At 34.1% G+C, this 17,047-nt stretch overlaps 2 protein-coding genes across 3 annotated transcripts in view; both read right to left on the reverse strand.

Moving 5' to 3' along the window:
• Nucleotides 1-3,952: 3,952 nt before the first annotated feature.
• Nucleotides 3,953-13,754, reverse strand: LOC133200942 (uncharacterized). Its single transcript, XM_061336757.1, has 4 exons — nucleotides 12,437-13,754; nucleotides 9,455-9,689; nucleotides 6,314-6,484; nucleotides 3,953-5,140 (listed from the first exon to the last, which is right to left on the reverse strand). Exons 1-4 carry the CDS (start codon nucleotides 13,535-13,537, stop codon nucleotides 4,617-4,619), a joined length of 2,031 nt encoding a protein of 676 aa, XP_061192741.1. The 5' UTR covers nucleotides 13,538-13,754; the 3' UTR covers nucleotides 3,953-4,616.
• Nucleotides 13,755-15,145: 1,391 nt separating this feature from the next.
• The window catches only part of LOC133200784 (structural maintenance of chromosomes protein 6-like), a 30,441-nt gene continuing 28,539 nt past the window's right edge, over nucleotides 15,146-17,047 (reverse strand). For both annotated transcript variants that reach the window (XM_061336581.1, XM_061336580.1), the window contains exon 24: nucleotides 15,146-16,112. In XM_061336581.1, coding sequence (XP_061192565.1) covers nucleotides 15,992-16,112 — 121 coding nt within the window. In that variant the 3' untranslated portion in view covers nucleotides 15,146-15,991. The remainder of the gene's footprint in view (nucleotides 16,113-17,047) is intronic.

Below are 17,047 nucleotides of genomic sequence, written 5' to 3' on the forward strand. Positions count from 1 at the left end.
GATGACGTCAGAGGGACTTCCTCTACTCTGGGGTTCACCACAGGATAAAGGTTATCGTAAAAACGGGCAATGTTTGAGATTTTTTTTTTCAATATCCGAACGTTAAATTAAAACAATTCTTTTGTTTACAAGTAATACATGACATATATCTAATTTTGCCAATTTCTCAGAAAAAAAGAAATAAATAAATGTAGCCCAAATGTTAATGGTTCACTTAAATCTTAATTAATTAAGATAGCCCACAGGTACTTGTGGACAGGACCCCCCCCCCCTCCAATATGCCCCACAGGTCAAAAAATATTTTTATGTATTTTTTTCATAAATTATTCTTCTAGTACACATTTACAATGTATTCCATAAGAAAAATCCAAAAAATAACGCAGAATTAACGTTTTACTAAAAAATCATACCCGCGGTATTATAAAATTTTTTTGACCTGTGAGGCATATTGGAGGGGTGGGGGGGGGGGGGGGTCCTGTCCACAAGTACCTGTGGTATACCTTAACAAAGGATCAAATCCTGCAGTTCAACTTAGATTCGTTGTAAATAACATATATTCCCACGTGATCATATCTTCTGTTTAACACTGAAACACATATTTTTTTAAATTGAAAAAAAAAAGGTTATCAGACGTAAGGACACAAGAAAAAGAAACCCGACACTTTTGAAAGAAGTTTTGTATGTCATTATTAATAATTAAGACAGCCCGATCCCCAGGTTATGAAAATCAGCAGTTGAGTAATTGAAAATGCTCACAAAAATCTTTGAATTCACGAAGTAATGTGTATTTACCCCATAGTATTTCTTCAAAGTTCATCATTATAGTTAATCATATAATGCATGTATAAGGAACATTATCAAATCTCAAATATATTAATTTTCAGGAAACGCGAATAAAATCACCAGCTATGCATTTTCTTATTGAAAATTGATCAACAAATATATTTGAGGAAAAAATTATAGGTATCCAGGCATTCGGAGAAAATTGCATTCTAAAGTTTAGTTTTTCTAGTTCACGAGTATATAGTGTAAAAAGCGTGTATATCACAGATCACTCTTAATTTCTCATAACATGCTATAATAAGCATTGGTGTCTAAGGCTAGATTAGAGGAAATTTAATCTCTCTAAAAGTGTATTTATTTTTGTACTTTTATGGGAGTATAAAAATCAACTTTTTACAAGACTGTTTCTAAGACTTCGAAAAACCTCGAATCATATTGAGATGCAAGGAATTAAATTATTGCACGAAAATATTTCAATCTTCATTTTAAGCTTTTTTTTTAAAAAAAAATTAAATAATAGATTTAAGAGATATCGTTCCTGGCTGAGGAGCGAATAGCCTTAATTTCATACCTTCAATAATAAGAACTTTAATACTCTAGATACTAAATTCACAAGTTGAATATGACTTTTAATAAATTTGAAACTACATGCATAACATTTTGCATGCCGTTCTCCTATCTTTCGGTTCTCATTACAAGTAGGTTTAAAGAGGCCTGGACACAGTTGCATTGTTTACATTTTAATTTTCAATGCTTTTTCAAAAAATAAAACCAGTTAAATGAATTAAAATTACATGAATTTTATTAGAATTTAATGACAACGACATTCTTCTTTACATCACGTCAAACATCTGTTTTTGTAAACAGGACACGAGCTCTGTTATAGTTAAAGTTTAACTTTCACCGGGTGTGTTCAATTTGTTAAACTCTGCACACATCATTGAGCACGGACTGACGACAATGGTGAGTTGGTTTTGCTCTCTCATATTTTTACTCTGAATTTACTAGATTATAGTTTTAATATTTTTCATTAATACACAACACAATTTCTACTTTTCTTAAGTATAAAGTTTACTTTGTGAAAATGCAAGAATGTGTCAATCAAACGCGTCCCAAAATTCGAAGTTTCAATAAATTCGAGATAAAAGAAGATTCTGAACACGCTTTTATTTTATTTCAATGTGAAATGCTATAGCAACATATAAGTCATGACATTATAGAGAAAATTTGATAAAATATCAACTTCAGATCTGTGTCCAGGCTCTTTTAAGGACCCTCTATACACAAAATTAAAAATGTTTTTCTGGATATGAAGAAAATTATATTGTACACATGTATAAGTAATAAGCTAATCTATTTTATTTTCAACACAGGTACCTGGCATGCATTTACCCCCAGGAAAAATATTCAAAGACAATGAAGTATTGACTAACAGAAATCACTATTGTTTACTAAAATGGGGAAAATGCATGCAAATGCAGAGTTTAGTTTATTTATCTTGGACTATTCAGATGTTAAGAATGATTGCATTAACTACAAACTGAGTAATAGACTGTGGATTTCAATTTATAAATTTTTAGATCTAAGGGCAGATTACTCTAACTCCATAAAAATACCAAAGAATAGGAGCTGTTTGATGTGCATTGTATAGAAGGTTCTTCAAGACTGTTCACAGTAATATTTCGGGTTGTTCAAGTCCATGGAAGGCGAGGCAAATACACAGAAATATTACGGGTTGTTCAAGTCCATGGATGGCGAGGCGAATTAAGCCTTCCATGGACTTGAACAACTAATATTTCTGTGGACAGCCAGTGGTGTTTTTTTTTTTTTTGTCGAGGACCAAGAGTAATGACAGTTAAAGGCGCTTGGCCACAGATTTGAAGTTAATATTTTCTCAAGTTTTCGGTATAATATCATGACTTATATGTTGCTATAGCATTTCAAACGGAAATAAAATAAAAAACTTTTTTCATCTGGAAATTATTGCCGTAAACTACAAATTTCGGGACGCGTTTGATTGATACATCCTAGCACTTTCATAAAGCAAACTTTATCTTGAATACTTAAGAAAAGTAAAATTTTTGTTGTGTATTAACGAAATATATTCAAACTATAATCCAGAAAATTCAGAGTAGAAATGTAAGAAAGCAAAACCAACTCACCAGTATTGTCAGTCCGTGCTCAGTAATGTGTGCAGAGTTTAACAAACTGAACACACCCGGTGAAACGTAAACATTAACAATAACAGAGCTCGTGCCCTGTTTACAAAAACAGTTTACGTTTCACGGGTGTGTTCAATTTGTTAAACTCTGCACACATCACTGAGCATGGACCGACAATACTGGTGAGTTGGTTTTGCTTTCTCACATTTCTACTCTTTATTTTCTGGATTATAGTTTAATATTTTTCATTAATGCACAACAACATTTTTTTTTTCTTAAGTATTAAGGATAAAGTTTACTTTGTGAAAGTGCATAGATGTGTCAATCAAACGCGTCCCGAAATTTGTAGAACTTTTCAATAATTTCCAGATAAAATGTTTTTTATTTTATTTCCATGTGAAATGCTATAAAAACATATAAGTCATATATTATACCGAAAATTTGAGAAAATATTAACTTCAAATCTGTGTCCAAGCACCTTTAAGAAACCTACCAAGATCAATTACTATTATGTCAGTGCAAATCTCCTTCACTCGTCATGTTGTTAAAACATTATACGCCTGTGAACAGAAGTAATACTCTAAATCTGCCAAATTGGTAAGGGCATAATGAATTTTTCTGTATCTTTCATAAGCGAAAATAGCATTGGCACCATTTTTTCGTTATCTTTGGATGACATCGTTTTATCCGCCATGTTACCATTCAAAGAAATACTGAAGGCAGGTCCGTTACAGAACATTTCCTAGTCCGAGGCAAATTTTTTTTGGACAGGCAACCCTGCAAAAAGCAAGGCTCATTTCTTGACATTCTGCCTCCTTTCACTTTGTGAAATTTGATCACATTCTGTTCTCTCAACCATATATTGGTAGGATATTTTGTGTACGGATACACCAAGTTTATAAACTCCATCTAAAAAAAATTGCTGTAGTGTTTCGTCTATACATGATATTTTTTTAAATGCATACATGCTGTGTTACAGTCAAACACCTTGTTTCAACATTACACATTCTTTATTTTAATGAACAAGGAACAGAACGAACCATGGCAACAATCAATGATACAATAATATATAAGGATGCAATATAAATCGTGGATAAAGAGTTTAACTTGCAGGTCTAAAAAGATGGCAGTCAACCCTATCAAAATAAGAATATTTGATCGGACAGATACCCATAAGAAAATAAATTTATTTATATAGGTTGAAGGTCAACTTAATGAAGGGGGGAGTAAAAGTTGTGCAGGTATCATACTGACACAAATCAAACATCGAGTGGTTACTAGAGGAGGATCAATAGGTGTTTACCCGAGGGAGACGGGATGGGGGAACGAAACACGAAATATCATACGTAATACAGAGGCATCTGCAGGTAACTGGGAAGGGGGGGTATCAGGTGACAAGATGATGCCTGTATATAAGGGATAGGTAGAGGGAATTGAGTGCAGGTAACGAGGTGTCCAGAGGTAAGGAGGAGATATCTGAAGGTACTGGAGAAATATCCACAGGTAAAAGGTGTCCAGAGGTAAGGAGGAGAAATCTGAAGGTACTGGAGAAATATCCACAGGTAGCACGGACATATCTACAGGTTACAATACACTGGAAGCACAATGAGAGCATGTCTTGAAATACTGACGGTAAAAATGCTGACAGATTCTGTCGTCAAGGAGATGACCTCAGTAGTCACGGTAACTACCTCTCTGATTGACAGCTTTTTTGATTTTATCTAATACCAGCGGAATGTTCTGTTTATACAGTCTCTCGTTACTTATGTCGATATACGAGAATTTGGCCAGGATTTTTCGCACCTGTTCAGGTGCGTTTTCCTGCGGTGAGAACCTGAGAAGGACAGGTATGACAGGTTTGTTGAAGGTTTCCGCCAAGGTAAGGTCCTTCTTACAGTTGTCGCTCTGGAGATACTTGGGGGTGATGCAGCTTAGAACCACTGAAGCAGCTTTCATGTTCCGTTGGATCTGACTCTGTAATGTCTCCGAACTCCCGTCGTGGATCCCCACACTGCTGCGACTGGACTTGCTGCTGTGACCCCTGGGAGGCTGGGTCATGGACACGTCAGCCCAACATTGTAGGTTATTGTTTTCTAACAGCTGCTTAATATCCTCCACTTTCCCCTGCATATCCCATTGGTAGCTGATAAACACCTGAGGGTCACCCTCGGTGGGGGACCGGGTCACCACGCCATCTAGGGAAATAAATAAATCAGATGTGAATCTTTTATAACATTACTCTGAACGAATGAATAATTAACTCTACAGAGTCTAACCAGTCAAAAATAAAAATGCTAATGATGACAGGTTTGTGAAGCGTTCACAAAATGTTAAAATCTGAACCCCTTTGTCCCAAACTGTCAACATATAAAACCAGGAAGTGAAACAGGAGCATTTACCAATTCTGAGGTTAGGTCCAAGTCAACATACGTGGTATTCAACTTAATCATTCTAATGCATTCTATAACCTAATCTGAAATGTGGTTTATTCGTAATTCGGTCAAAGGTCAAGGTCAACTCCCCTTAAGTTAATAGACGATAATCTGAAAACTAGAAGGTCGTCTTCAAACGGAGAAAAATGTCATTACCAAGCTTAGTCAATAAAGCATGGTGTCCTTGTATATCTGCTTGTGAAGCTAGATGTTGATCAGGAGAGAAGATTCACTATTCATTTACCACAGTCCTTACAAGAGATCGACCCTGATGGTGTTTGACATGTCTTATCCTGATTTACTTATACGTGTAAGGTTTGCTTTACATATGTGTAAGAACTGAGGATAAAATTTTGAATATACATGTATCGCCAACGAAATTAAAAGGAGCATTAAATCAATCTATAGATCTTTTTCTTTCTAATCTGCCTAAAAATCAAGAATGTATTAAGATATACTTTTCCTACCTACTCAGATAATGATAAGATATGGTATAAGTTTCGCCTTGTATGAACTGTCACCAGCAACAATACGAATAAGCATTTCTTTACTCTCCATATGAAAGTCGCCAGCGACAATGTATGGCGAGATATCGCTACATTACATTTAATCAATATATGTACCAGTAATGGCAATAGTGTGTGGGGGGGGGGGGATTCATTTATGTAGTAATTTATCCATCCCTCATTTTTTATTGCAATTTTTATGTAAATCATCTTGTTTTCATGCCAACTCTACTGTGTGAAAGTTTTATGAAAATAATTATTTTGAGCACTGGACTGTGGCCATGTGCAATAATTTTGTGTTTATCATCGCTGGCCACTACATACTACAATATATATATATGTACATTTACTTTTAATATTTGGCCTTGCATGCTATATGTTGTTATCTACAGGAAACACTTTATCAATTGAAGTTAAGAAATATACTGACTTCTGGAGTAGGCTAGCATCTCCAACGGCTTGAGACCCTCCGCCATCTTGTTGAGGTAGGACTGTTCTAGCACCACCCCCGGGACACGCCTGAGGGGTTTGATGTGGTGCTCCAGTACGTCCAGACTCTCGTTATACATTTTGGTCTCAAAGTCCACGGCCGGACACTCACCTGGTGAGAAAAAGGTATTTTAAAAGGGTAATTAACTAAAAAAAAAGAAGGTATTTTATAAGGGTAATTAACTAAAAAAAGGTATTTTAAAAGGGTAATTAACTAATATAACGTTGAGAAAATAATGTAATTTGTGTATGCATATTATCTTCTGTTACGATAGCACATGGCCAGATGAGCACTGTAAAAGAAAAAAAAAGATTGAGAAGTTTTGAATCATTTTTTGTTCTACTCAAGAAATTATGGTACACCCCTCAGCAATGCCGTCCTTTTTAAGAAGTTTATATCCAATTTACTGAAAGCACTACCTTGGCCCAAACTTAACATGGAAGCATCTTCTGTGCACACTACATAACTAATATAGCTAATATAACAAATAGATGTTAGTATAGAACATTGTAATAATTAGCTTGTTGCAAACGTTGATATTTTTACAGGGTAAAATTTTGTGATTTCCATCCTAGAAAATGTTCGTATAGGGGTTATTTTCGTAGAAGTTGAATTCACAAATTTGTTTGTTTGTAACTGATGGATCTCTGCGATTCTATCATGGTGATCAATTTTGCACAACTTTAATCATCGCAGATATTTTTCAAACGCAATAATTTTCACATTTACAATCTCCAACTGAACACAGATACGGAATGACACTTTGTCACATACATGTAGATCTAGTCTCATGACGTAAGTTTTAATCATCTGTAAAATCGGAGTATATCAAATATTACGCAAATTTAAGTACTTATTATTTAAAGTAAAAGTTTATTGAAACATTTAAACGAAGAAAGAAAATAGTTGTCCAGCTAGGGAGAACAAATCAGAAGGCATACACAGTGTATTTACAAGTGTCAAACTATTAGTACCAGAGTAACTCTATTTTACTGTGTTTTGCCATCACATGCACTGGAATATAAGTTAAGTATTGCCTCTATTTTGACAGATCAATTTCGGGGGAGAGAAAAAAAATCCTCAAAACTTCCTCATTATTGGGCCAAACTCTCGCGAAATACACTGCGAGACTTAGCAAGAAGCCTTAATCTTGGACATCGAAATTTGTTCTACAGAAATTATTAACATATTTATAGAAACTGTCCAAAACCTTTATTACACATGTTTTCAATCTTTTCACTTTATGAAACACTTGTCTGTACTCCACGTCCATGTCAACCAACTGATTTTGTTTGTAATAATTTTCCTCTCAATGACTGAGACTTGATAGCATGCCTTATCTTGGAAATTTGTAAGCTACATGAATGTTTTACAAAGTCTGTATAAGGGGCTATATTGATATAAAGTAAAAGTCTATCCCTATGTGATAAATTCTTCTGGTTATATACACATGTACCAAAAAAATTCATACACAAATGTTTGTGAACTTTCACAATGCGCATATGATTATACTAAACCTTTTCTATTATATAAGCCCACTTTTTCACAACTGAATGTACCAGTGTCTATACCAAGATTATTGAGCATCTTGTCCCTTGGTTTGGCGTTTTCGTTACTCTAAGGTAGATCAGCATGTTTTCTTTACTGAGGACAGACATCGTGTTTTACATGTGTTTACTTTGACGACATATCAGCAATGATTTCTTTACTTTTAGGACAGATCATAATGTTCTCTTCACTTATAGGACAGATCATGTATTTTCTTTTGAGGACAGATCATGCTTTCTTTATTTTAAGGTCAGGTCATAACATTTTCTTTACTTTGAGGACAGATCATTATGATTTCTTTACTTTTAGGACAGATCATGTTTTTTTCTCATGTGGACAGATCAGAGTGTTTTCTTATTTTTGAGGACAGATCATATTTTCTTTACATTTAGGACCGGTTATGTTTTCTATGCTTTGAGAACAAATCAGAATGTTTTCTTTATAGACAGCTAGAACATAATGTTTTCTATACTTTGAGGACAGATCATCATGTTTTTTTTTCTATACTTTGAGGACAGCTCATCATATTTTTTTCTATACTTTGATGACAGATCATAATGTTTTTTTTTATACTTTGATGACAGATCATGATGTTTTTTTCTATACTTTGAGGACAGATCATGTTTTTTTCTATACTTGAGGACAGATCATAATGTTTTTTTTCTATACTTTGATGACAGATCATAATGTTTTTTTTTTATACTTTGATGACAGATCATGTTTTTTTCTATACTTTGATGACAGATCATCATGGTTTTTTCCTATACTTTGAGGACAGATCATGTTTTTTTCTATACTTGAGGACAGATCATCATGGTTTTTTTTTTTTATACATTGATGACAGATCATAATGTTTTTTTCTATACTTTGAGGACAGATCATCATGTTTTATTTATTTTGATGACAGAATGTTTTTTTTTCTTTACTGTTATAATTATGACAGATAAAGTTTTTTTTAGATACAATAATCAAACATGCTTTATGATTGAAATAATGCCCACTACATTTCCACAACTGGGTTTTGGCATACACAATATATCTGTATATGTACAATATAGAACAGTCAGTAAGAGAATATGATTTTACTCAGTATTATCCGAACCAAAACTGCATTCCAAAATCAAAGCAACTTATCTAACCACAAGATGCTATATACATGTATTTATCTCTCTTGAAGTGACTGCTCAACTTGCCTTTAGGTGACAGATATTGGATACAAATATCCCAGTAATACAGTAATTAATTTTTGGATCAAAATTAGGTGAAGTCAAGTTAAAATTTTTGTTTAAGTAAACCTTCAATTCCCTTAAAAGTATGTAGGTATACATTGTATATGAATCAGTAACTAAGGTTGCTAACATTTATTTGATAGCTAGCATTAAGTATTCATGCTATCTCCACCTAGCAGCTGAACCAAACTGTACGTAGCTCTACATCAGGTACATATAGCTAGTAGCTGCCAAGATCTTGAACACACTGAGGTATTACTATTCAATTTAATACATTAAATCAAATAAATACATGTAGGTTTACCTAAAACTGCTTTCAGAGAAGCTCTTAAATTCATCCAGACATTTTTAAACATGGCCGACACCAGTTTCTTCCCCAACCAATCTGCAAACAGCACTTCATGAAAAACAAATGGTGACCCAGTTGCTGCCTCTGTCAGTAGGACAATGACCTGTGTTGCCATGGCAATCTGGGGTCCATTTATCTGCAGGAATTCTTCTTTAGATCTCCCTAGCTTCACACTATCATGGTGAATCACCTAAATATATAAGTATACATACTAATTTAGCCAATTCAGTTTTAGAACCTATGAATTTTAATCAAACATATACTGGTAGCTTCAATGTACACAATTAAAACAAAAAAAAAACCCATGTCAGATCAAACACACTTGGTTACTTTTACTGTTTTCAGAGACTGTTCCTGTAGAAGGACAAAACATATATTGCAAAAAATGGTTTTCAGGTGACAAATGAAGTTCTCTCTGAGCTTTTTCAATGAAATTTCGTATTGTAATAACAGAAGATCCGTATCGATTTTTAGGGCAAAGGTCAAGGTCAGAAATTTATTCATTGCAAAAAATGCTTCCAGATGATAACTTCAATTTTTTTTAATAGATGAAGTTTTATACCATGAGTCAATATGAATACAAGAAGGCCTCTATTGAATTTGAGGTCAAAAAGTCAAGGTCAGAAATTCATATCTTGCATACATAGTATTCAGATGATACATTTAGTTCTCTGTAAGCCTTTGCGATGAAACTAGAGGTCAGGAATTCATCTAACTTTATGGCCAAAAATTGAAAGGACAAGGTCAATCTTTTTTTCTTTCTCCATCTGCATATTTTTTTTTATAGGTCTTCCACTTTCTTTTTTCCTTAAGCAGGGGACAGAAATTTCCTGAATTATCTTGTTCCCCTTGACTTCTTTTAAATATATTTTATTACCTCAAATACACAGGAGGATTAGAAAATGTGTTTTATAACTGACTAGGTTGTCTCCCTTATCTGGGTTTTATTCTTCCTTTTAAATTAATTTTTTTTTTTTACAACTTTCCATTTAGAAATTATAAAGTAGACTCAGCAGACAACATGTCTCCTGTTTTATATATATACTCTTATTGGATTCTGTACAACACAAAGGTTTCCAGATTAATTTTGCGCTTTGTTTCAGCTTAATTGTCGAGATTTTTTTTCTTTCGGAGACTAAATACAAAGAGATTAGGTGAGGTCCAAAAACAAATTATCATAATCAAATGTTCTTTTAAATTAACTAACAACTGAGTGTTTTCACAGATCAGCCATTGTTTCTTAGAGAGTTGTTCTGTAATTTGTGCAGCTCATTTTAAATTACAACTTCTCTTTGGCCTTGTAATGACACTCTTTTAAAAATTCTTACGGATATTTAAATCTAAAAACATTTATTTTTGGTTTGGTATTTTGTGTAGAAGACACCCAGATTATCTTGATTTAATGACAATACTTCTTACATTTCTGTCAGCGCTCATCACAATGTTTTAACAGATCATTACGGATTTAAAGTGATCATTATGGGATTTAAAGGGATCAATCCCGAAATCAATTGTAGTAAAGTAAGAAATAGAACAAATTTAAAACTTGATATCTAACAGGAAAGCATTTAAATATGTTGGACTTGAACCCCATGCACTTTGATCAAAATTGGAAAATGAATTCCGATCTTTTTTATGATCATGCAAGGAGATTTAAATAATGCACTGTCTTGAACATGGAGTATATGTATTTTGATAAACACACAAAAACCCATTGGTTTCAACCCTGCTCTGAAATATAAATCAACTTGGAAACTATTGAGCATATTTGACCCATATACATTGTGATACATGGAGGAGTAGTTAATAAAACACTGGTCATAAATCACGACCAGTTCCCTCAATCATGACCACTTCACATATATACAAAGTGAAATGTAATTTACAATCCATTGTCACCCTCGGTAATCAATATTTCCTAAAGAAACCCACCAGACAAATATGTTTGCAATCCCTTCCTAATCTGGATGAAAGTAGATTTTTTAAATTGAATATTTGTAATTCACATTTATATATATAAAAAGATTTTACCTTGAGAATTCAACTTATTAAATCTATCAATGCCTGATACAGTGTGCCAATAATATACAGTGTTTTGTCTTAATTCATTAAATTGCTTGAAAAGCTTTATTATGGACAATGTTTTCTACATAAACTATACAATCATACAGTACATAATGTGTAGCATGAGCTAGATAACTGATTTCCTCACAATGTAAAAATGAAAGACTGAAAAAAGTGTTACATTTTTGTTTGCTATTCTGCAACTTATATTAATGTCTAACCTGAAAGTTATTCTAATATCTGTTGTGTTACCATCTTCAGAAACCCATGGTCAATCTCGCAAATATGCTCAATAAGTGAGATTGACTGTGAGTTTCCGAACAATGTTATCTGATCTCCAAGTTATTCTTTGATGGTTATTCATAACTGTTTGTGTTCTGTCCATATTGAGGCATACTGAATTAAGTTAATAATAGGACATTGACTAATTAACCCATACATAAATTAGACCCCCTCTTTGCTTTATACATTCATCACACATTTTGACAATGAACATGAAATACCACAAAACAAAGAGTAAACAAAATATAAATTATACTACAATTAGTACAAATATTAATGAGGTTCCTATGTTCCATCTGGAACCAAACAGATCCCTGATGATGATAGTACACATACTCTCTTTGTAAACCTGTTTTTCTCACCTGTAAGTATTACCCGGTATATGAATTCTACTATAGTTAGTACACATACTCTCTTTATACACCTGTTTTTCTCACCTGTAAGTATTACCTGGTATATATGAATTCTACTATAGTTAGTACACATACTCTCTTTATACACCTGTTTTTCTCACCTGTAAGTATTACCTGGTATATATGAATTCTACTATAGTTAGTACACATACAGTCTTTGTACACCTGTTTTTCTCACCTGTAAATTCTTCTTCTTGAGATCAGCTTTAATATTCTGTGCGAGTCTGACGTCTGTGGGGTCGTAAATAAGATAGATAACATCAGGTTTAGAGCGCTGAGTCCTTGCCCTGAGATGCCAATTGTCAGCCTGTCTGTGCTCACGATCCAATGTCTGCAAAATCTGCTGCATGATCTTTTTTCTGACCACACGGCTATCGATTCCAAGTTGGTGGATCATATCTTGGTCTGTTAAAGACATCATTAGGAAACCATCCACCATGCTCTCTGCCAGACTCTGCCGATAAAATTCCTTTATTCCAAGTTTAAAAAGCCATTCTTGCAAATCATTTGCATTCCACTGACAAATCTTTTTACGTTTATATTCCCCTGTGAAATCAGTGTCTGGTGGGGTGGTGGGGGCAGGTGGGGAATGAATTGAAGCATACCTCTCGAGTTCTTCCATTATGGCTCCAATCACAACTGAAGTCTTCTCGGCTAAACTTAACTTATGATGGTCAGCAGAAGTCAATTCTACAACATCCTTCACTAATAAGCTAAACTCCTTTGGCATTTCACTTTTTTCTAAAGATGAAAACATAATAGGGAATATTGCAACTGAGTTTGGATCCATCTTAAGTCTTTCCACAAGGGTTTTTCCTTCATAGACTGACACAGGACAAGAGAAGTAACTGTCAGACATTATAAGAATTGCAGCTCTACACTTTTCAACAGCTTCCATCCGTAATGAAAACCAGCATGGACTGTCTGTATTTTTCTCATCTTTATCAAACCAAATGTCTTCAGCGAGATTATTTTCCTTCAGTTGACGAACTGTTTCTACTACAAATTTTCTTTCCATGAAGCCAGCATCGGGAGAGTAGGAAATAAAGATGGTTTTCTTGAGTTTCTTGGTTTTAGTTTGGTTTGGTGGGTTTAACTGGTCTTTTCTGTTGTCGTTCTGTAGATTCGACCCCTCCCGCTGGACTGCCTTGGGAGCGTCTCTGACCCTTTCTGGCTGGGATCGTATATTAGACACGGAGTCAAATTGGTTTATGTCGTCCGCATCATGGTTTATCCTGCCCCTCATCTCGTCTGCGTCCATGGCCGGTCTTTTCACCATCAGTTCGTCAAAGCATGCGCTTAACGGGCCTGTACCATTTTTAACACAACACTTCGAAGCTTATCCTGAAAATTGTCTCCCATGAATAAATGATTTAACGCTCTAGCACTAAAAATGTTAAACGATCATTACACTTTCTGTTCCGCATATACATCAAGCGATTTAGTAAAATCAAGCACCTGCTTTACGCATAGAAACCAAACATTGTTTATATCAAGGCCGCTTACGCACTGACGCATAACGCGATCGCCTAGATCAAATAAATATTGGCACTTTATACTAGTCGAGGGCAAATTTGTAAATTTATCATCATCGGTCAAACGATTAAACTTTTTTCTTTATCATAGCGATAGGTATTGTTGAACTTGGCCTTAGATAAAAAAAAAAAATAAAAGCTTCGATAAAAAGATCATAAAACTAAATGGGAGGCGGATCTCAAGGGGTGAATTTAAAGCATGTCACGACTTTCAATGTTAATCAATATGACGTGCTTTCAGTGGCGTACATGTCTGTTATGGGCTCTAAATTAGAAAATAAATGTTCTGTTCTGTTCTGTGTAGGTGTGAAGCGGCTAGCCAGACTTCATCTGAGACACAAAGCGTAGGTCAGGTCACTCCCTTCATTTAAGAGGGGAGGGGTGTGTGTTTGAGGCCCACCTCGAGAGAAAAAAAGCGAAAAATAAATACAAATCGCACGATTTTATCATTCAAGAAAATTAAAATATATATATAATTATTTGGGTTTGCTTTATTGGGCATATTTTTCCCTTCATCGAAACTATGATTTTTTTTTTTGCAAACTTTTAAGACATCCATAGGCCTAGTTGCCATTTGAACGGTGACATTGAACATTTTTAAAGTTATGAAATAAATAAAGGGTACTATTAGTTACATATTTTTATGAATTCTGAACACGTTGCCCATACTGAATTACATGCATGTATACTTGGTTGCAATAATGAAGCCTTGCCTGATTTTTACAATGTTGGATCCGAAACTTTTAGGACCATAATTTAAGAGGCCCATGGGTCACATCATTCACCTGAGGAACTATGACCCTTGTTCTTCATGAACAGATTCTTTTTCCTATATATTTCCATGTAAAACTTGATCACCCTTTGTAGTCCCACCCTATCCCCAGGCGTCATGATTTGAACAAATTGAATCTACACTATCTGGGGATGCTTCTTAATAAGTACGTGTAGCCAGTGGTAGAAACATCAAATATTGGTTCAGGTTTCAGATACGTTTCATTAAACCTGAAACTATGTTCGTGAGAAGATATTTACAGATTTTTCCTATCTATTTCTATGTAAACCTTTGATTGCCCATAGTGCCCACCCCTACCCCTGGTCATGATTTGAATAAAGTTAATCATTTCCTATGTAGCTTGTAACACGAGCTTTTATCCTCTTTTGTGGCTTAACCGTACACCTGGGGGAGGATGTTTTGAACAAATTAGAATCTGGACTTCTATCAAGATGACTAATCATACATATAATTAATACATGTATGTACATGGACACATTATTCTCTTAAAACTACAGGTATCCACCAGTCTGTGTATATTTGAACAGGAAGGAAGGAAGACTTATTCTCTAAAAACTTCAGAATATTTTATTGTAAAAGTTAAATGCAACATGAGGGTACAAAACTGTGGACAGAATCAGCACTAGATTTTTAAAGGAAATAAAATTTACAGACAGAACTAGTGAGAAGACGATCAATTGTAAACAGAAATCATGTCACACATTTAAACAGAAATAATATTCAATGTTCAACATAAATGGCTTTAGGCCTGAATGAGAAAACCATACAACACAAAAGACACTGAGAAGAAATTAATCTGTTTTCACAAGGCAAGTTTTGGTTGCAAAAATGGAGGTAACAAATGTTTTATGTAAAGTCACTCTTTAGTAGAGAGCTCCAATGACTATCAAATTCTTCACTCGGGAATCTTACATACTAACAGATCATTTGAAAAATTTTTAAGTTACCACTCACTCATGAATTCACTCACTCTACTGGAAAACTATCAGTCTGGTTTGAACTCTCTCACTCCAACTGAAAAACAATCTGTCTGAGATAAAAAAAAAAGAAAACACTTGGCTTGAACTCACTGACTCCAACTTGGAAACAATCTGTCTGAGAAAAAAAAATGGCTGGAATTCACTCACTCCAACTGAAAAACAATCTGTCTTGGTAAAAAAAAATGGCTTGAATTCACTCACTCCAACTTGGAAACAATCTGTCTGACAAAATGACAAGCACTTGGATAACTTCACTCACATTTCACAGAAGTCATCCATTCAATAAACTGAACAAAATCATCAAAAGAAATAAAAACTTCAAATAATCTTATTGTTTACTGAAAGTATTCCTCAATTATCTGACTGAACACATCTGGTGATTCTGACTAGAGACGCAATTCACATGCTGTTACTATTTATATCACTCAGTCCTCGACTTCTTCCTGCTCTTCGTTGCGCACTGGTTCATATGGCAGCACACCTTGGCCTCGGTCTGGATCAGGCATCCAAAAAATCTTACGACTTGGGATCTCAATTCCAAGTTTGCTGTAATTAGAAAGGAGAGAAGGATTAATTACCTATTTAAATGTCCAGAAAACCTTTATTGTTCAATCAAAAACTGAACAGTTAAAGTAAACAAGAGGCCCATGGGCACCATCCACATCCATTTTCCTATGTATTCCTATGTATAACATTGCTCGTTCATTGTGGCTCCATCCTACCCTATAGGGTCATGATTTGAACAAACTTGATTCTACACTACCTGAGGATAACCAATCATGGCTTTGCTGTTCTTGAGAAGAAGATTTTTCCTATACACTCCTATGTAAAACTTTGCATGTCCATTGTGGCCCACCCTACCACAATGTTTTGAGGAGTAAGGAAGATAAACTATTTGTGTAATATTGTACCTCATGTTTTGAGGAGTGAGGAAGATAAACTATTTGTGTAATACTCTACCTCATATTTTTAGGAGTGAGGAAGATAAGGGTGAATTTAAAAAAAATGACCACCAAACTGAAAAATTTTGGAAAAATTCAGCTACTTCTAACATATTTTTCACTTATATCATCATATTGCACATGCATTCTAGTTTAAAATCCTGAAGTGGCAATAGAATAGACAATTGGATTAAAAAGTTTCAGAATTTTTATTAGTAAAATTTCTTTTGAAAAAAGAAAATATCATTACACCTTAAAAGACTTTCTAAAATACATAATTACAAGAAATCATAGTTTTTTATGCTTCAAAATGGTAAAAGGGGTATAAATGATTAAATCTAGACCTTGATTAAGTATCTTCTCTTGTATGTGTGACAAAAAATTGGCTTTTTGAGTGTTATTTTACATTATTTTTTCAATTCTGGTTTGAAAAGTTTTAATATGAAAAAAATATGAAGTAATAAAATTCACCAAATTTCACTTTTTTGTCCGTTCAAGCCAATTCTTTAAATCTAAGTCAAAAAAGAATTTTTATATATG

The sequence above is a fragment of the Saccostrea echinata genome, unplaced genomic scaffold (genome assembly GCF_033153115.1).
Source record: "Saccostrea echinata isolate AGI-Se365-2 ecotype Australia unplaced genomic scaffold, CSIRO_AGI_Sech_v1 ptg000041l, whole genome shotgun sequence".
NCBI lineage: Eukaryota > Metazoa > Mollusca > Bivalvia > Ostreida > Ostreidae > Saccostrea > Saccostrea echinata.